Source organism: Punica granatum, chromosome 5 (assembly GCF_007655135.1).
Source record: "Punica granatum isolate Tunisia-2019 chromosome 5, ASM765513v2, whole genome shotgun sequence".
Taxonomy (NCBI): domain Eukaryota; kingdom Viridiplantae; phylum Streptophyta; class Magnoliopsida; order Myrtales; family Lythraceae; genus Punica; species Punica granatum.
This window is the reverse complement of record NC_045131.1, coordinates 10,509,600-10,531,744: the sequence shown is the minus strand read 5'-3', so window position 1 is coordinate 10,531,744 and position 22,145 is coordinate 10,509,600. Positions and strand designations below refer to the sequence as shown.

At 36.1% G+C, this 22,145-nt stretch overlaps 1 protein-coding gene and 1 long non-coding RNA gene across 3 annotated transcripts; one reads left to right on the top strand and one right to left on the bottom strand.

Annotated features, from left to right (window-relative positions):
• The first annotated feature begins 408 nt into the window (after positions 1-408).
• Positions 409-8,729, top strand: LOC116207740. 2 transcript variants are annotated; one of them, XR_004156970.1, is made up of 4 exons: positions 409-648; positions 1,241-1,480; positions 6,161-6,535; positions 6,774-8,729. It is a non-coding gene; the product is annotated as an uncharacterized LOC116207740 (long non-coding RNA). The 2 variants fall into 2 exon arrangements; XR_004156971.1 differs by having other exon boundaries at positions 410-648; positions 6,174-6,535.
• Positions 8,730-13,559: 4,830 nt separating this feature from the next.
• Positions 13,560-21,384, bottom strand: LOC116208952 (putative disease resistance RPP13-like protein 1). The gene is made up of 3 exons (XM_031542529.1): positions 21,265-21,384; positions 16,594-17,052; positions 13,560-16,499 (listed from the first exon to the last, which is right to left on the bottom strand). Exons 1-3 carry the CDS (start codon positions 21,382-21,384, stop codon positions 13,560-13,562), a joined length of 3,519 nt encoding a protein of 1,172 aa, XP_031398389.1.
• Positions 21,385-22,145: the final 761 nt, after the last annotated feature.

Here is a 22,145-nt window from a genome sequence, read left to right as displayed (position 1 = left end):
ACTTTAGATGGCGCCATCATCATTAATTGTAGCAAGAAGACAAAGACCATGACTTTCGCCCACTGCCAATGGAAAAAAATGGCCACTTGTTAGAAGGGCGTGCCACCCGTTTCTCCCCCAGCACACCTAACGCACTTTCATATATGTAGAGAAAAGTCCACACATGCGCGATATAAGATAGCTTTTGGCTAGGTGTGCATGGATATCGGGTATATTCGGAATCGATCGGAACCTACCCGTTAGGGTAGGGTCCGGGTAGCTCGTATGAAAAATAGGGGAGGGTCTGGATATTAAAATAAGGAATCGGTGAAAATCGATTCCGGTTCCGATTTCTGACTACAGGGTATCCAGAACCGGAACTAGAATCGATAACCGGAACCGGATATTTATTAATTAAAAAAAAAAGACTATGCATTTGCACTAAAGAAAGCGGATGAACTCAGCTGAAACAACTGAAACCTAATCTCCAGTCTCCTTCCTCTTCTCTCCGTCTCTTCTCTAATCTTAGCAATCTCAATTCCCTTTCTCGATTTCTCTCAACCCCGTCGTCTCTGAGACTCCAACTCTCCAATCTCCATCTACTCTCTCTCTCGCTCTCTATTTTCGTCTCCATCAGGGGCTCCCCTCCGTCTCCATCTCTCCGTCAAGGTAAAGTTCAATACTTTGAGGGAAGCTGTTGTCTGTTTTGTGACAAAGCTTTTGTCTATGTGTTCTCTATTTTGACTTGAGAGAGAGAGAGAGGGCGAGAGAGAAGGAACGGCAAGTTCAGAGGGAGAGAGATATAGAGCTGCTATTGTTCTGTCTTCTGCTGTCGTGTAAGGGAGAGCCTGAGCAGAGAGGAAGGGGGAGAAGCTGAGAGTGAGATTGATGGAATGGTTGTCGTGCACAAGAAGAAGCATAGGATGAGAATCTGTCGAGTCTCCTATAAATTCTGCACAAGAACTGCTTGATGAAATGTTTATTTTAATATGGCTAAACAAGTTTTCAGTTTTTATTAATTTTAGATGTAAGGATTGCTCTAAATATTATCCTGTAATCCGGGTTATTAGTTATTACTGAAACTCCAGATGACCCTTTAAGTGCTCTAGAGCTGTATATCTGAAGTGTCATCGACATTCTGAGAATTTCTTGTTGAACTCAGTTGTTTTGTATCAATGCATCTTTGTTGATTCAAGAAACGATATTATTGTCATTCGATGATTCCATGATCACTAAAATTGAGACTGCAAAATGTGGGCAGGGGAAGGTCAAGAGCTCCTTTGATGAGCCTTGCTTTCACTGATCGACAAGAGGATGAAAGAGCACACTGATGAAGTGCTTCATGCTGTCAAGTGTCAATGGTGTAAGCGCACAGCCCACTCAACTTGAGAGCTAGACGCGTCGAATGGAGAATGCAGTCGATGATCACAGGGAATCTCTTAACTCTTACCATGGAAGGGCCTATGGGAAATTGCGGGAGCTTGAGCATCTCTTAAGAGAGGTATGCTTATCAACTTGTAATCTCAAAGTTTTGTTGTGTGTTCGTTTTCTCTACTAAGCAATTGCACCGAGAACTGCTGCGTACTTCGATATAGGGGCGGAACATATGATATATTACAGGTTCTAACAGGGTATCCAGAACCTGTGGTATAATACAGGTTCCGGGTAGGTTCCGGTTCCAAAATTCAACAGGGTAGGGTCCGGTTCTAAAATCTTGGAATCTGTCCCTTATAGAGTAGGGTCCGGGTATCGTGAAAATAACAGGGTACTCGGAACCGATCACCCCTACTTTTGGCCTTTTTTTGTTACCACATCTTGATACAAAATATTTATTTAAAAAATTAGAAAACTCAATGTAACTATTATGTTTCGTCAACTTCTTATTAAAAATATATTTATTTAATTTTAAAAATTAAAAAACCGTGAGTCATCAAATATTTCCATTACTAGTAGCACCTGAAAGTCAGAAAAATATTTTGTTTAATTCGAATCTTGACATAAAACATTTTTAAAAAAATTTAAATTTCGTTTTTTATTAAAAATTAATAAAAAACTTTAAAAGTTTAAAATATCCAGAAAATTTAATTTAGCGACCCGAGCCTTTAGAGGCCATCAAGCTGAGTCCACCGTGTAGTGTGGATCGTGTGTGCTGGACGATATAGAACGTGACTCATTTTCCTTTCTGTCAATTTTATTATATACTATATGCATAGTTTAAAATTGAAATATTGAAAGTCTTCTCGAATTTTTTAAAAAACTCATCGAAAGATGAGATACTTTTTCAAATTCAATGCACTGTAAATCCTATAAATTATGGATTTGAAATTCATTATATATACATATATATATATATATTCTAAGTTATTCGCATTCTTAAAGATTGGAATAGATATTTACTTTATTTTCCTACTTTTATTTATCTGCGGGATAACTATTGATTATTACGTTTTGTTACAAAAGAATTGATAATATATTACCATGCAAAGCGCGTGTATGATCTAGTTAATTGTTTAATCGATTATGTTCTTCGTTAACTCTTCTTTACTTGGAAAAAGAGTACTTATTACATAACATATATCAAAAAGATGTGAAACTAAATTGAAGGATTACCTAACATGGGTTGGTTCAAGCGGTTCGGCGCTTATTTTTCTTAAGTAAGGCCTCAGATTCAAGCTTTATGTATAAAAAAAATTCACGTTACGAGAGTTTTATCCCTTAGTAGGCCGATCTCGCTCTAACTGAATTATTCGGGATAAGTGGGCTTTTGGATATCGGGATACACATCGAAAAAAATTGAAGGATTACATTTTGCAACTAGTTTTTTCTAGGTGAGAGAGTTTGCCACTGCAGTATGCACACATCCATTCCTAAAGTTTTTTTTTTTTTCATTGTGAAACTTGTTGTATATATATGTTGAATGTAGTTCCCTTCTCTGGTTAAAACTTGCTAATTGAACCTTTTGGGAAAAATCTTTGAGTTCGGGTTTGCTCCGATATATTATGAAAATTATCTAAGGTAGATTCGTGCCAAATTGCCGTATGTGTGACGACTTTTTAAATAGCCACCAAAAATTTTATCTAATCGGGTCATGACTGTTTATGCATCTGGTCGTTCATATATATATATATATATATATATATATATCATGCCCGCCCTAGATGCATGGGTTCTTTAAAAGTAATAGAATGTATCGGAATATGAATTGGCATTATAATAAATATTAAGATTAAAATTGATAAAATTTATAGTTGACAGTTTTCTTACCTAAAATGATTGTGAAAAATATCAATTAATTGGAATGATAAACATCAGTCTACATCCGAGGTGGAAGTTACGAGCCAGAAAAATTTATACTACGTGAGTTTGTTGATTCCAAGGATTTGGCGGTAGAGGTATCATATTGGTGCTTGTAGAGCTAGTTGGAGCGAAGCTCACACGCACCAGCTGATGGAAGGCACGATCACATTCACATGGGGGCATTGAATGTGAATGATGTGAGCTTATATCCGCAGAAAATCTTAAATGATCATACCTAATACGTCACCAATAAAGATTATTTAATGAAAAATAATTATGATAATTATTCAAGTGATTAACATCAATTTTTATATTTCATGCAATTTAAGTAGCGTCTCATCATGGCACGTGGCGAGGTAAAATCACTCAATAACTTCTCGTTTATTTGTAGTAGGCACAAAAGGTATCGACAGTTATTTATTGAAGGTTACCATGGCCAATCTATTAAAATGTAAAGATATTATCAGAAAGTAAATAATTTTCAAGTAAATAATTTATTTCATATAAGATCAACTCCCATGCTTACTCCAACCTTCCGCTCTGCTATTTTTCTTCCTCGGATATGAAGTCCGTGACTTGAGAGGTTAACCGTCCATTGTTCTAATCATCAACCAGAACATATATCGTCAATAATCAATCCATGTCTCTTTCTTTCCTACTGGTAAGTGATGTGAGTATTCCCTCTTATTTATATCTTATATGTTATTACTGATAACACTACAAAAAATATAGGAATAATCCATGAAATATTTTTTTTTTGGGGGGAATAATCAATGAAATTTTTTTCAGCAAGTACCACCGGCCATATCGTAGTTAATTTCAAATGAAATTGTTTTACTAGGAGAAGCTTTCCAACCAAATATCGATGGCCATTCTTTTGGTAATTATCTTTGAAAATTATAGATTCTCAGTGATTATAGCTGAACAAAAATAGATGGGTGAGAATTTTACGGCCTATTTGATTTTAAGATTTTAACTCTAATTTTAACCATACTCACTACACAACAAAAGTCAACAATATAATTATTATTTTTTTATTTTTCTTCAATTTTTTAATCATTCAATTCAATTTTTAATAATAAATTTAACTATTCAATTTTTAGATGGGTGAGAATTTTATTTTCTCTTACCCGTGCGTGTAAATTGGAAGAGCGGGAAAGGATGCCCGATTAAATGCCAACCTTTATTAACAAAAAAGAGCCTACATTCTTTTTTTTTTTTTTTGCTTTTTCGACATTTTATAGTAGATAACTTACTAAAACAGACTAACTTTTTAAGAGATTATCAATTTATTTGTTCTTTGATTTTTTTTCTTCTTCTTCCTTTCTTTTGTAACATTTCTTAGTTTTCCACTACAACAATCACCGGCCGGTCGCCGTACCAACCGCACTGTGACATCTACTGCTACCCTGCATCGCAACAGTTGCGCATATTGAAAGCCTTCACACCCTCAAACTCCAACCTACACAGCTTGGGTATATTTTTCTATCGAACCTCGGAGTGGTGGGCGGCCTCCTTGCCCAAGTGCTATTACTAGACTATTAATATTAGTTAAAAATAATAATTCTGATTATACTTTCTTAGTTTCTATTTAAAATTTCAATATTTTTTTTATTTTTTGACAATGAAATATTGACTTTACTTTTGTGTCATTAAATTTTTTTTTAGTGTATTTGTTTCTGAACAATTTCTTTTTTAAATTACATGGTTTTCTTATTAGAAAATTCATTAATCTTTTGTTATAATTACATTGATATAACATTAATCATATTTCCCAAATAATTTTTTTTGCTAGAAAACATGTTCTCTAAATATTTTAACTCTACTCACTACAAAACAAAAACACACGTTTCCCAAATCAATTTTATAATACCATCTCATTTGTCTTTTTTCACAATCAAAATCAAAATCAAAATCAAAGTTACTTTAACTCTGAAATCAAACGCCCCCTTAGCTGTTTTCATCAAAATATTCCATAAGAAATAGCCACATGAGTTTGTCCTAAAATCCTAAAATATTTATTAAAATGCTTATTCCATCAAGATATATGAGATTATTGTTACACTTATACTCAGTCTATCAGAACATCTGAATTTATATTTATAGTTTTAATATCTAACTTTTAACTGTGCATTTTGTACAATTTATTTATGTTTTTGTTTGTGATCATTATATTCTTGAGACTGACTCAATACTTTACTTGAGATAATTCAAATCCTTATCGGTTTATTTGATACAATATTTTTTATAACAATTTGATACAAAATCTTTTAAAATATGGCGATCAGCTGCATTCCGTCAATTTAACACAATGTCATTAATGATTTCTGACGTGGTAGATGGCATATTATAAAAACATTCAATGTGACTAAAAAATAAAATAAACAAAATTAATAACAACATGAAATTAAGAAAACTCTCTCTCCTCTCCCCATGTACCCCCTCTCTCCTCTCCTTTTCCTTCACTCTGTGCTGTGACAACTCTCATTGAAACCTTCATCGAAGCTATCGTCGGAGCCTTCTCCTCTTCGCTGCTCATGCCCACTTCCTCTCCGTCTCCCATCTTCTTCTCCTCTCTATCTCCCCTCTTCTTCTCCGCTGCCCAGACTCGATCTTGACTGGATCAGGGTGGGTGTGCCCCTCGCCAAGCGTTCACATCTCCCGATGAGTTATCATAAATAAATTCACACATATTTTTTTCCTAATCATTATTATAATTAATTTTTTAATAATAAATTATCGTTTTCTTCTATTTAAAAATAAATTCAAGCGTATACTTTTTTTTCTAACCATCATTAGAATCCCACTAAAATATATACATCAATTTCACTCTATTATCAAATGCTACCTTATTAACTTATTAGTTAATACATTGTGATTGAAGATTTTCCTTGCAGACTATCTGCTTGCCAAATGGTTGTGGAGATTTTTTACCAAGCTGGAGCATCTAAGGAGGTATGTCATTACAACCAAGTATGGGCTTCAAGGGAAAGGGTGGATCACTAAGCAAGTAAGAGAATCTTATCACTACAGCAGACGGAAAGGAATTAGAGAAGCTTGGGATCAATTCATGACTCGCACTGGGATCAAATTGGGCGACGGATCAAAGACCATGTTTTGGAAGGACAAATGATGCTCAGAGATCGCATTAAAAGATCTATTTCCTGCCATGTTCAACTTAGCAAGAAACAAAGACGAAGCTATTAACGATTATTTATCCCTCACATGTTGGTGGTTTGTGGAACATCGAACTCACGAGGTATGCTCTATTTTGGGAAGCTGATGTTCTAGGGCTCTTCTTTTGTTATTTGTTGTTAGTATCTAAGTAATCATACGAGTTTAGTGCTAAGAAGGTCCCCAATACCCTTAAGCAGCGAAACCTTTCGAACCTGCTTGATACCTCGTGCTCGTGGGGAGTAAGTGACAAGTGTCGTACCTTTTCGAGAGTTTTCTCTTCTATGTGAGATTCCACCTAACCGTCTCCTAAACTCAAGCAGGACTCACCAGCAATCGATGTTGCTATGTCGTTCAACAGATCATGCATCACGAACAAGGATTTCCTCCTGCTAGATGGTTGAAAGAATGATCTACTCCATAGTTCATGGAAACATTTCACGCCAAGATCTTGCATGCCCCTCTCTGAATGCGGCCTCCCCGAAAGGTCCTCGGCCAACCAGAATGAGATAAATCTTCCTTGTCGAATTCGTAGTCCTTGGGGAATACTGCACAGTACACAAAGCATCGCTTCAAGTCCGAGGGAAAATAAATGTAGCTGAGGTGCAAAGCCTGGGGAATGCCTTTCGTCTTTGGAAGATCCCATATCATACTCTCTGCGATGGCTGTCCACTCACTCAGTTCATAATTGGACCGTAGAAGGTCCCCAAAAGTCTTCGCTGCCAGAGGCAAGCTTGCACAGCATTCAACTATCTTCTCGCCCGCAGACTTTAGATGAGGGTGATCATCGAAGTTGTCCCTACCAAATGCATGGTAAGCGAGTAAAGCTCGACAATCACCATGGGATGTAACAGACTGGCTTCGAGTGGTGACAGTGATCTTTCTCCCTTTCACTCCGGTGGACTCGAATGGCCTTCGAAGGAGAGTTCAACTCTCATACTCCTCGTTCCACGCATCCTCCAAAACACTGAGGAACTTCTTTCCCGAGAGGTTTTTCTGGAGCTCAACTTGGAGGGCGTTCAAATCCTTTCATTCGTGAGCATTAGCCCCACCCACTGACTGCAAGATCGTCCTTGTTACAGCCAGCGTGTCGAATTCATCGGAGACACAGGCCCACGCTCTCACAAGGAAGGATCCTTTCACCTGCTCATTGTAATAGGCCGACTGAGCGAGAGTTGCCTTGCCTACCCTCCCATTCAGGGGCGGAGCCAGCATGTTAGCAGGGGGGCAATTGCTCCCCTGAACTTTAAATTTTTTAAAATTTTACCTCAAAAGTATATTTATTTTAACATTTTTGTTCCCCTTGCCTCCCTGAACTTTGAATTTTTAAAATTTTATCCCAAAATTATATTTATTATAATATTTTTGCTCCCCCTCGACATAAATCCTGGCTTCGCCCCTGCTCCCATCCCAACAATGGGTATCACCGAGAGATCGTTGCTTTCAGCCATCACCAAGTTCAGGATAGCATTTCTATCATCGTCCCTCCCAGAAATGCAGGGCTCCGCCAAAGAAGTGCTGGGCAATCTTCTTTGTTGCCTAGTTCCAGAAATCCTCCCTCCATCTCCCTCCCTCGGGCCGAGCGTTTTCTTTCGGCCCATGATATCAGCCAATCCACCATCAATCTCTTCCACCTTATATCTCATCTTACGGTCGAATGTGAGCCTTCTGGGGCTCAAAAAAGAAACGGCAGCTGGGGATTAGAAGATTGCGCAACTTGCTCGAAGAAGCACCGGCCTCGTCGAAGTACATGAAGCTGCTTCGCAGCACCTCCTCAGTGGCGAACTCATCGAGCAGGTTCTCCACGTCATGAGCCAAGTCCGCAAGGTCTTCCAGCCACGGGGTCACTCTGGTCTCTCCACCCATGGCTCGGTCCACGGCATCTTCCAGCACGACGTGTGAATGTCCTGCAGGGTCCACTCCCACTCTCGAGCTGAGAATTGAGGTTCTCCCGCCGCGCAAACTTCAGCAGCTCATGAGAGGCCAATCTGTCGAACAGCATCTGTAGGAAAGCGCCAAACAGCACCTCGGCCATGATCAATTTCAGTACAGTATTTATGTTTCTTCGCTGGGAGAAATCAAGTTTTGGGGAGCAGAGAAGAAAAAGAAGCAGGGGAAAGAAACTGCGGGTGCATTTATTGTTGGAGGAACCAACCGGGACCAATGCTTATAATTGACTCTTGTCTCGCCAATTGCTCAATATGATCCTGTATATGAAGATATCTCGCAATCAAATCATCCTATTCCAGTGATAAATTAAAAGCAATTATTTTACAGTTTCTCTCGTATCATTCATTACCATGGTTTGTGTTTTGAAATTCTCATTCTCCCACTCTTTTTGTTTATTCATCGCGTACATTACGGGCTGGTGATGAGAAAGAATTAGGCATGGTGACTCAAAAGTCGGTCTTACTATAGAGAAGATGCCTTTCTTGAATGAATACGGCACGGCATTCTCCTCAGGTCGAGGAATGTCAATCTTCCTTTCCTAAGAATCCCCGCTTTGCAGGTAATTTGAAGCTTATGTTCTCTGTGAAATATTGCCTTTCTTTGCTAAATAATTAAAGAGAAAACTAAAAATATGATGATGCTATGCATTCTTTTCTTTTCCGACTTGAGCCAACCAATTCCTTTTGTATGGATCGTCCCCCCCCCCCCCCCCCCCCCCCCCCCCCCCCCCCCCCCGGGGGGCCCTTTTTCCCTTCAGGACAACACAAATAAATTTTTAATTGTACTTTCGTGATTAGGAAAAAAATTGAACTTTTAACTTAGTCAACTTTATTTCAACACAAACATATATATTTATCGATAATACCAAAAAAAATAAAAATCAAAGACAATTAAAAAAATACAGATAACTCAATCAAATGAAAAACTATAGAAGATATGAAAAAATTATATATAAAATTAAAAAATTTCACGGCCATCGCAACTGTAGCATATGAGAAATTTCGCTTGCGACTAGAGGACTCAAAAAGCTCATCAACCTCGAGTTCTTTGGTAATAATGTCATAAAAAAAATTCTATAAAAAATCAAATACTAAATAAACCTATGGCAGCTTGTGTTCTATTTTTTAATCCTAGAACTCTAAAACCATGAAACCCCAATAAACCATTTAATAAAAGGAGAAACACATAAATGTATTACCGAAGAGAACGAATCTAAATTTAATAAAAGAAAAAATAATATCTAAAATTCTATAATAATATATATAATAGGAAATGCATACACTATTATATATTTTTATTATAATTTTTAACCATTTATTAACATTTAAAATAGTTAAAAAATATATCAAATATAAAAATTTACTATAGTTAAGTCCTATTAAGAAATTTGATATATTTTTCTCAATATTATATTTATCTAATTAAATTGATAATGTGGCTTCACGAGAGAGCCTATAAAGTAAGGGCGTGGCTTCGCGAGGTTTCGACTTTGCGAGAAGATTGTACGAGAAACTGGCAAAAGAGTTTGTTATTATAGATATATAAATATATATAGATTCTGTATCATAGTGTGCTTAATCCATAGATCTTTTTTTCCCTCACTAACTATGACTACTGATAGTTTATTTCAAGGAAAAAAACCAATTTTAATATATATAGAAGTAGAAAAGAGTGACGTGGACATCGCTATCTAAGTTAGATTAGGACATCGTTAACTCCACAATGAAAATGGATTTTGTTATATTTTTCAGTCAGATCTAGTTCTACGAATCATTTCTAATCCATTCACGTTATTGCTACATATTAATTTCTTGTTAAGATTCTTTACTCAATAATTGTGAAGGACTTCTTTTATATAATTCAGTTACACATGTACTAAAAATCCTATAGATACAGCTTAATTCACAACTTAAATTGCAATAAAATTGAGCTTGTTGACCTTTTTTTACTAGAAAAAATCTCCATCTTTCCAAACTCCAACCCGACTTAATTACATCTTTCTCTCAATGTGTTACTCTCAATGTGCATATGAATATATAATTATACATAAGTGTAAATATATGTTGAATGTCTAACAATGCGAATATATATAATTATACTTAAGTGTAAATATATGTTGAATGTCTAACTATACGAATATTATTGATCTCCTTTTTTTTGTGGACCATTGATCTTTTTATATGTGCTATTAAAAGGAATTTCATTTATTCTTTCAGATAAAATATATTCTAAGGGCAATCATCTTTTATTATGTATATATCTACAATATAAATTTGAGTACCATAAATTGTTTCTTTTTTTTGTTTTTGATTACAAGGGAAATCCATAGACTCAGTACAATCCCACTTGAGTATCGAATCTGAAACCTCCAGACTACGAGGCGACGGCGTGCGCTACTACACTACACCTTCTTATGAAAGAACCGTACATTCTTTTTTGCGTCGAATCGCAATCAATTCTAATTACAAGGTAAAATAATATATTATTGGTACACTTTTAATAATAATCTTATTATAAATATTTCGATAAATTTTGAACATACAACTCGTCCTTTAGTCTGTGTCAATATCAAAGAAAAAAAGGAATTTTTTGGGATGATATAGGCTGACACAGGAGATGCGTTCACCACCACCACCAATGTCGGCGCCTTCTTTTGCACATCTCTTTACCAGATCTTCACTGCACGCCTGGAGTTCAAGCCTAGCGAGGGAGGTAGGGAATCCTTCGCGGGGCAACAACTTGAGCTTCGGGCAGTCCCAAGCATTGAAGGCAGGTGCGGTGAAATTGAGGAGAAAAATTGGTAACATAAGAATTTTAATTTATGTTTTGTGTGAGGTTTTACTATATAATAATATAATATTATGTAATATTATATATTATTATATAAGATAAATATATTGATATATAATTGTGTTCGTCCTTCTCCCGTATAACTGTCAAGTACGAGTTTGCCAAATAGAGAATAATCATATTCCTCCATTTTTTTTTGGAAGTTACGGAAATTTATTACATTTGACATATAAAAAAGTTAATGAATGAAAAGTTCTCATATCAACTTTTTGGACAAATGGATTACAACGAGAAATGCCTCAACAATCATATATTATATCCCCTTCAATCTAATCTGAACCGTCCATTTTTTATAAGTTTTTAAAATTTCAAAAATACCCCTGAAAAATCACGATATGACCTCTTTATTATATAAAATGTGATTGAGGATTTTATAACACACATATACGATTTATTTGTGCCAAGAATTAGTTTATCAATTCTCACCACAGTAGCACATTTGGTTGTCTAGGCTGCAATAGCCATAATCCCATCCTACGCCTAAGCGGCGGTCCTTGCATGGCTCAGAGTTGCACTCGCTCGGCATAGTAATAGGAAGCCTGAGATTGGGACATCCCTTTGTAATTACATCACTTATTGCCCCTGATCAATATATATACATATAAACATTAATATATATTTTTCGTTCAGCTACCTATGTATGATAAATTGATGAACCAAATATATACAATGGAATATATGAGATATATTATATTTCAGAGAGACTTGCCAAAGAAGAGAACCGAGAAGAGGATGACTAGTAGAAGAATGGAGAAAAGGAATGCTCCACAGGCACGTGAGCTTTTGTTACTCTTCTCAAGCACTTGCGAGCACTCTTGACAATGATAAATTGGTTGATCTGAAGGATCAATTTGATGCTATTGATGTGGATAAAAATGGTTACATCAGTCTCGAGGAAATGAAATAGGTGAATTTTTACTCCAAACTTACAATGTTGATTGTTTCTCATTAAAGCTTCTTGGTGGCATACTCTGATATATGCCTTGCTAAGGATCTTCTCTAGAAGTTGAAAGAATCCCATGTCTTAGAAACTCTCCCAGCAGTAAGCTTCCTCTTCTCTTTTTATTCTAAATCATTCTTGTTATAATCTAGGAAAACCTTTTCAAGTGACATTGTGGTTTATATCTTTTGAAATGGAATGACACCATTTGATGTTTTGGTACATATTGATACGAAAACATATAGGTCGATGGATTTCGGTAACATTGTTGAAAGTTTGTGGGAGGTAAATAGGAAAGTAAAGAATGGAAATACTTCAAAAAAAATTATGTACAAGGGACAGTCCATAATAAATGGAGGGAGATCTAAGCGCTCATATTGGTTTTTTACGTTATGAAAGATTTAAAAATCCACATTGAAGAAGCAACCTATATTACATATAGATTTGTGTAGTGCATTCATGATTAAATGAATTTATACAATTTATATAAACTAATTGATACATGCGCATTGTACGAAATTTTTTATTAATTTTTGCATGACTGAAAATAAATACTTAATACCTAAGACATATAAAGAGATAAAGATAGAAAGAAAGGATATATTCAGGATCATATATTTGATGAAGTAAAAAGATGATGGAAAAATATAATTTTACAGGACATTTGGCATATTGAAGTTGAAAGATATCATGCATTCCAAGGAGATCTTTTCAATTATCGAGAAAATTTTTAATTTTTCTAAAAATTTAATCATATAATATTATTATTATGTACATAAAATATGGACGAATAATCAAAATACACTGAATATAGTACATGCAAAATATCATAAATGTTCATTGAATTGGAATTAAAAAATCAATTCAATGTAGAGCTAAAAGTTTTATATTTGGGTTACCTGGAGCATTTTCTTTTAATTTTTATACTTATATATATTATAATAGATGAGACAGTTACAAAATATTAATCAACCAATTTTTTTCATCATAAGGATGGCCCATGGTTTCTTACAAAGAGATATAAAGCTGGATAAAAAAGTACAGCTAGTCCCACGGACGAAAATCGAATATGAAATCTCTTAATTTATAGGCTAAGGCGGATGTCGATTTCATTTAAAACTTAAATACTACCAAATAAGCCAAGCTTTATAATCAGGGTGTCATCAAAGAGAAAGAATTATTCGGGATAAAAAGGCTAGAAACCTGAAAAAAATTAGAAAAGCAAAAAAAAAAAGAAGAAGAAGAAGAAAGAAACAAGACATAAATAAAGGGAAACCTGATACAAAAGAATTGATTTAGAATTGAGAAAGTCGATGATGGTTTCAAAATACAATAACATAAATAATAATGGAAATTAAAAAAAAAATATTCAGAGACAGAAGATGGTGACTAGGGGGATCCGTTCAATGAAAAGGAAATAATTTCCACCACCTCCTCCCTTTGAGCATCTCTTTACCAAATCTTCACTGCACCCTCCGAGTTCAAGCCTACAGAGGGAGGTTGGGAATCCTTCGCACGGTAAGAACTTGAGCTTTGGGCAGTCCCAAATACTTAATTCTTGTAGACAAGCGAGGTGGCTTTGCATCCCACTGGATAGAGTCACCAGGCTCTTCTGATAGTTAACTCTAAGACTAGTGAGGCTGTGAGGGAGCACGTGCCAGCCTCCTTTCCCCGGTCCCTGTCCCTCATCTTCTTCTCCATGATCTGGTGGTGGAGGAAACGAATTCATCCCTACGAGGCACCCTATCTTCCCATCAATCCTCAGACCCCGTAAGGCAGTGGTTCGCTTCAAGCCCCACTTGAACATGGGCTGGTTCAGATTCTCACAGTTTGAGACAGTGAGACTCTCCAGGTTAGGTGGCAGACCCTCCTCTGGGAAGGACGCGATACCCGTACAACTCCGGATCTCTAGCTCTCGCAGGGACGGGTGAGCGTGCATCTGCTGCGGGAGAGACTTGATCCCTGGGCAATATCTAATAGAAAGCCCACGCAGGGTGTCTGGAAGCTGCGGGAAGCACTCTAACTCTAGAGCTGGACAGTCCCGTAGATACAATTTGGTGAGACGGGTGAACGACCTTTGGAAGTGTGGGGTTAAGCTCTTCAACATCTCACAGCCTGTGATATAAATCTCCTCAAGGCCCACTATTGTTGTCCCTTCCAGAGACGGCCCCAATACCCCACTTCCCCATATTTCAAGTTTCTTCAGACTCGGGACCACCAGCTGCTTCGCATTATCGTTGAGGAAGTCGGAGGACATAAGAGCAGGACACACCAAGATACTCAGTTCTTGAAGCTGAGAGGGAGGTCTCGTCGCACTACTATTTCCTCCGCTGCCACTGCTTCTGCTCGAGCCATCATCACAGTCGAGACTGCATGTCGTCATCCCCTCCACCGGCAATCGCAATGACCTGACCTTCGAGCATTCCCAAATCCTCATCACTCTGAGAGAGCTTGGCATGTCGTTCGGTAGCTCTTCTAGATTCAAACAATCTTTCAGATGCAGATCTTCGAGATTAGGTGGAAGTGCCCCGATCTTCACTAGCCTATGACATCCTTCTATTCTCAGACGCTTCAGAGCACGGTTGCGATTAATACCTACTGCACCTCCATCTTTTTCCTCCCACATGCACGTTAATTCATCGCACCTGTCTATCCAGAGCTCCTGAAGTGATGTCAAGGAGTTCAGGGAACCTCCTTGCAAGAAACTTACCAGCTCGGAAATCCTTGCAATTTTAACCATGATGAGACACTTAATAGATGAGCTTATGCTAACTACACCTCTCACCATTCTCCCATCACAATCTCTAAACTCACCCTCTTCGAGAGATGGCAAAGCGACGGTAGCAAGTGGAGTCTCTAGAAGTGGACACTCTTTAATTACAAGCTTTACAAGTGCTAGAAATTGACTCGGCCACCCTTCAATGATCATCAACTTTGGACAATCTTCCAGGCTCAGCTTAGATAGCCGGGGAAATGGATTGTTTTCCCCATCGCTGCCAGTTGAGAAAGACCATCGCTCCAATGCGTGCATCTCAACAAAAACCAATTTCTCTAAAGATGGAAAAGGCTTCACCATATTTCCACAAAATTCAGGTCCCACAGCACATATCGCATCCATACGTCGAACTTCCACTTCCTTCAGCTGAGGCAGAACCCCAAGCGATGGTAGCATCTCTGTCTTTCTGCAATTACACAACCTCACTTGTTCTAAGTGAACAAATGAGAGACCTCCGATCCAAGAAGGCAACTTTGTACCTCCGTAACCACCAATCTCGAGATTCTTTATGTTAGCATGGGGTTGAAGCCAACTAAGGATCTGCATTTGATTTTCCGCATCTCTTGCACTAGCAGGGCCTTCATCCTTCCCCCACCTCAAAATCAAAGAAGTCAACCCTGTCTTAGCATTCAAAGCAGCTTCCGTTGCATCTCCGACTTCTCCCACATTACACAAACCTTCAACAGTAAGCTCCTCACGAAGGAACTGCAGGTGCTTCAATTCTTTAAGCTTTGGTCCATCTTTACCCCCAACAATGAATTTCGGGAGTATCTCCAGCTTAACCAAATTGCAGATCCCTCTTGGCATCTTCCTCAAAAACCAGGTTTCGCTAATATCGAGACACCTCAGGTTAATTAGCTTGTTGATCCAACTCGGCAATTCCACCAATTCTCGACAATCTCTTAGTATCAAGGTCTCCAAGTTGTATAGAGTAGACATGGAACTAGGAAGGCATTTTATACAACTACCCGAAAGATTAAGATAACGCAAATGCCTCAAACTCCCAATGCAATTCGGCACTTCACTAATTTGGTAGCCGTATAAAGAAAGGACCCTTAAAATCCTTTGGTGTCGAAGCACATCATCTATCACCTTGTCGGCGACATAATTATATAAGCACTTACTAGAGTATAGTGCTAGGAAGGTTCGCAATCCCCTTAGGCAATGAAACCCTTCAAACCTACCTGATACCTCGTAACGGTGGGGATTAAGTGACAAGTGTCGTACCTTTTCGAGACTTTTCTTCTCTTTGCAAGAGTCCAACTGACCTTCCCCTAAACTCAAGCAGAACTCCCCTGCAACCGATGCCGCTAAGTCGCTCAAGAGATCATGCATAACAAACGACGATTCTTGCCTGCTGGATGGTTGAAAGAATGATCTACTCAATAGTTCACGGAAACATCTCAAGCCAAGATCTCGCATGGTCTCCTCTGAACGCGGCCTCCCCAAAAGATTCTCGGCCATCCACAATGAGATCAAACCATCCTTGTCGAATTCATAGTCCTTGGGGAATACCGCGCAATACACAAAGCACTGCTTCAAGTATGAGGGAAGATAGATGTAGCTGAGATTCAAAGCTTGGGGAACGCCTTTTTGTCTCAGGAAGATCCCATATCTTACTCTCTACAATGGCTTTCCACTCGCTGAGTTCATATCTTGACCGTAGCACACCCCCAACAGTCTTTGCTGCCAGAGGCAAGCCTGCACATTTCTCAGCTATCTTCTCACCCTCAGGCCTCAGATCAGGGTGATCATTGAAGTTGACCGCACCTAGCGCATGGTAAGCCAGCAAAGCCCGACAATCATTGGGGGACAGCGCATGCAATATGTGCACTGGGGCGGTCCAACTCTTCATGACAGATGCAACGGACTGGAATCGAGTTGTGACTATGATTTTACTACCTTTCGCTTTGCCTGACTCGAATGGCCTTCGCAGGAGAGTCCAACAGTCATGTAATGCCGCATCCTCCTTGTCCCAGACATCGTCCAAAACAATGAGGAATTTCGTCCCTGAGACTGAGAGGCTTTTCTGGATTTCAACTTGGAGGACATTCAAATCCTTTCCCTCGTGAGCCCCACCCACGATCTGCAAGAATATCGTCCTCGTAATGGAAAAAAATAAAAAGTAGGCCACTAGTTCGACAAAAAGATGCTAATGGAAAAAGACCAATGAGAGGATAGAGCAAGAAGACAAAGACCAAGACTTTTGCCCACTCCTAATGGAAAAAAATAGCCACATGTTTGACGAAATGCCAAATAAAAAGTAGGCCACTAGTTCGACAAAAAGATGCTTAATATACATAGCAAGAAGACAAAGATGAATAAGACCTGTCCGGGCGATATGCTTTTGGTCACTTGCTCGATGAAAAAGGCTTAATATGCTTTTGATTGGAGAATCTACACGTATATCTTTATTTACACCAATATATATATATATATATATATGTGTGTGTGAAAATAAAATACGAAGTGGATCCGGCCATATAGTCTCAGAAATTTTAATTTCTGAATAGAATTTTCTCATATTTTTGAGTTTTTAAAATTTTAAATTATCTTTAATTATAAAATTAATAACAAAATCTATTGAAATAATATTTCATTTAAAAAATCGAAAATATCATAAAATATTTTGGATATTACGGTGATTTTCAATTGAATGCAATGTGAAATTTTAAAATGAACTTTCCAGGTTTTTTTTTAAAAAAATTAGTTTTCGAAATTATTTATAATAAAAAATAATTTTTAGAAATATATCATCATAAAATATGATTTCTTTAATTTTTACGATTTATATTATTTAATAATTTTTTAATATAAAAGTTAATATTTCATTCCAAAATAAGGTACGAGGTAGATCCGGCCATATGGGGTCGGAACGCTCCCTTTCTGAAAGTAATTTTCTCGATTTTTTGAGCTTTAAAAGTTCTAAATTATTTTTTATTATAAAATTAGTAAAATTTTTTTTGAAATAATGTTCCGTTAAAGAAAATCGAAAATGCCATAAGATCTTCTGGAATTTTCTAGATTTTTATTTTTTATTTTCGGAGTTATTTTGAAAAAAATATTTTTTAAAGATATCTCACCATAAAATTCGATTTCTTGATTTCTTTAATTTATATAATTTATATAACATAATGTATTTGAAATAAATGAGAAGATTTTATTATATGTAGATATTATTTAATAATCTTGAATTTTTAAATTAAAATTAATATATCGTCAAATAAATTAACATCATAAAAAGCACATAGTAGCTTATATTTTCCGAAAGGAATTTTCTAGATTTTTATTTATTAAATTTTATTTTCGGAATTACTTTTAATAAAAAAATATTTTTAAAAAGATATCTAATCATAAAATCCGATTAATTGATTTCCTTTATTTTTATGATTTATATGACATAATGTATTTGTAATAAATGAGACGAGTTTATAATATGTATAGATATTATTGAATAATCTTGAATTTTTAAAGTAAAAATTAATATCTCATCACATAAATATTTACATCAAAATAAGTATATATTCATACATAATATAAAAATATTAATAGATAGCCTCAGAATGCTCGATTTCTGAGTGAAATTTAATAAATATATATTTGTATATATTTTCTAAAAGGAATTTTCTAGGTTTTTATCTGTTTATTTGTATTTTTAGAATTATTTTTAATTAAAAATATTTTTTAAAGATATCTAATCATAAAATCTAATTTCTTAATTTCTTTAATTTTTATAATTTATATAACATAATGTATTTGAAGTAAATGAGAACACTTTATTATATGTGTAGATATTATTTATTAAACTTCAATTTTTTAAGATTAAAATTAATATTTTATCACATCAATATTAACATCAAAATAAGTATATATTAGCATATATTTTCTAAAATAAATTTTCTAGGTTTTTATTTATTTATTTATATTTTCGAAAGTATTTTTAATAAAAAAATATTTTTAAAGATATCTCATCATAAAATCTGATTTTTTTATTTCTTTAATTTTTATTATTTATATAATATAATGTATTTGAAATAAATGAGAAGATTTTATATTATATTATATGTACATATGTATAGATATTATTTAATAATCTTGAATCTTGAACTTTTTAAGCAAAAATTAATATTTCATCACATCTATATTAAGATAAAAATAAGTATATATTAGTATATATATATTTATACATAATAAAGATATACTTAATATACGGTTACGTGGACTACCTTTAGTATATATAAATTTATAGATATCTATTTAAAAAAATCGATTATATAATATTTTATAAATATATATATGAATATATTTTTTTCAAAAAACAAATCAAATTTGTTAATCCAAAAAGGAAAACAAATCAGAATTGTCATTTAACAGTCAAATCCGTCATTCATCGATAATTCCCTGCAATTTGCTAACTTTGCCGGCACATGACGGTGAGGTGGCAGAGTTATTTTAATATACAAGCTTAGGAACAAGTGTACATAATTTCTCGAATTTCATAACATTGGGATGTGACTGTAATATTTCATTTGCCCGAGAGTCTAGCATGACTTGGTATCATGTGACATTGAAATCATGATCGTCCATCAAACATGAGATCCGCGTGGATCTCATGGATGGATGGCCGTGCTGACCGTGCTAGATTTTCCGTTATAAGGTAAAAGGAATATGAAAAAAGAATTAGTTACCTTTCCCATGGCAAATATTCGCATTAGTATATACATTTCCTAAGAAGGCATGTGTGTTTCTTCTTTTTCTTTTTTTTTTTGGAAATGGAAAAAGAAAAGAAAAAAGTGGAATATTGAGTATAATTGGGTTCTTTGTTCTTGGTTGGTCCGATAGCACAGATCCAAATCTATCACAATTAGCTCGATGGATTTATATACTGTAGGGGACAATATGATTGATAGCATATCATGCCGTGTTATTAGGATAAACATTCAAAGAACATCTTGTCACGTATCAACATTTCAATGATGCAAGTCTGTCTCAATTTAAGTCCCTGACCACGGTAACGAACGATAGACTTAACAATAGTTTCCAACAAAAGTCGATCCACTAGGCTTGAAAAAGAACAAAAACCTGGTAGTCGCTAAAACATAATAATTAAGTGCAAATAGATTAAGTGAATTACTAAGTGATCTATCTATAATCTTTATTTCTTGGTTATGAAGAAAGAGACATGTAACCTTAATAATACAAGGAAATAGTAATCTAAATAAATAGGTATACATAGTTTGGGAAGAGTTGAACCTGAACGCTCTTAATTAATTCCTAAATAAAATCATGTGTCACTGTACTATGTTCCCTTACTCTTTAATTTTTTCTCTAATATTTTTAAGGGGCCAATTGCTAGATAAACATGTAATTCTCGTTCCAAAAATGCTGCTCATTCTGGCCACTGTTCAAGACTTGCAAGAAGGGATCACTCACCGAAACATGAGATCCTGCTTCGATGCATACGTTAATCGGGGATGTGAGGAAGTTATGAAAGTTGAGTGAGTTGTGAACGTTTTACCGCCTTCCATCCTCCGTTTTTTGTTCATATATTTTAGTTTTCTAATTTTTTTATTTTTCAAAATTTTGAGATCAAAGAATCATAAAAAAAGTAAAATAAAATAAGAAAGGCTTTATGAAAATATTGTATGAAACACATTGGCTGTATTCAAATAAAAAGTAAATATTATGGCTTTAAAGAGAAATTGTGAACGTGGTGATCTAAAACTCTTTGTTTTTTTTTTGCTAACTCGAAATATCCGAATTTCGTTACACTAATTCTCGAGGCTCTGTAAACCCCCGGCAGCACACAGAACGGGTAATCATGGCCCTCCGGTGGCTCTAAGGGGTTTCGATCCCGAAATCGAGTGAATACTTAAATTCTTTCTTATCATTAGGCCAAACTCCTTGAAGTTGGTGATCTAAAGCTCTAATAAAACTTTATTATGTACTTTAAATTAGGGAAAATGACATTATCGGTCCTATATGTTTGCCGATTTTTGACATCGAGTCCTAAATGTTTCAGTTTGAAAAAACAAGTCCTATAAGTTTGGAAAAAGTGTCATTTTTGGTCCTATCCGTTACCCCCGTTAACGGAGTAGGCAACAGTGCTAACGGACTTGCCAGCTGGCGGTTAAGTGGCGACGTGGCACGAACGGCCCGACTCCACGAGTGTGGGCAGCCCGAATTCCGAAAGACCCGGCTTGAATTTTAACCCGGCACCCGGCTTCTCCTTCGGTTCTACCCGAGTAAAATTCCCAAAATTTCAAAACCCTAATTCGTTCCTAATCGTGAAATCCACCTCTCCCTCCTGAAATCCATCCCTCCTGAATTCGATGAAATCCATCCCTCTTGAATTCGACTTCTTCCTCCTGAAATCGACTACTTCCTCCCTCTTGAATTCGACTTCTTCCTCCCTCATGAAATCGACTTCTTCCCTTTCCTTCCTCCCTCCTGAAATCGATCCCTCTTGAAATCGACCCCTCCTGAAATCAACCCCTCCTGAAATCGACTTCTTTCGTCCTCTGTCCTGAACGCAGCCCGTCCCGTCGATTGAACCGAAAATGGAGCAGCTTGGAGCAGCTCGTCCCGTCGGTTGAACCGAAAATGGAGCAGCTCGTCCCCTCTTCTGAACCGAAAATGGAGGTCTTCGGTTGAATCCAAGAAGATTACTGAACCGAAAATGAAGGTTGTCGGTTGAATCCAAGAAGCTTACTGAACCAAAATAACCGTATATAAATGTAAACTCAGCTTAGATGTTTAACTGTATATAAATGTAAACTCAGTCTAGATGTTTTTGATCTTCATTTCTGTTGTCCAAGTGTAGAAAATTAAGCGAGCCAACTTAATTTAGTGGAAGCAAACTCGCCCTTTCAAGGCAAAAATCTATATCCGATCGTAAGATCTAACAATTGGTTTGAACTAGCACGCTTCTCATTGAAGTGTTGTATGTTCAGACTGCGATTTTTTTGGTAATTAACTCTTGGATCTTCGTGCTTCATGTTTTCGCTCTGTAGGAAGTGAAACCTCCGGTATGCAGTATTAATACTGTTCAATCAGCTGATTAAGTACAGGTCTCTATTACTGAACCGAAAATGGAGCTCTTCAGTTGAATCCAATAAGATTACTGAACCGAAAATTTTTCCCAAATTAAAAGCATCATAATTAGCGAGATTTGGCATT

What these genes read in the sequence shown, in the direction of transcription:
- LOC116208952 (XM_031542529.1), bottom strand. Translation starts at nt 21,384, where the DNA reads ATGAGGGAGGAAGAAGTCGAATTCAAGAGGGAGGAAGTAGTCGATTTC. An exon ending in ATGGATTTCAGGAGGGAGAG is followed by an intron (nt 17,053 to 21,264) that starts GTGGATTTCACG and finishes ATATTCTTGCAG; the next exon opens with ATCGTGGGTGGGGCTCACGA. An exon ending in TCAGCGAGTGGAAAGCCATT is followed by an intron (nt 16,500 to 16,593) that starts GTAGAGAGTAAG and finishes TACTTGAAGCAG; the next exon opens with TGCTTTGTGTATTGCGCGGT.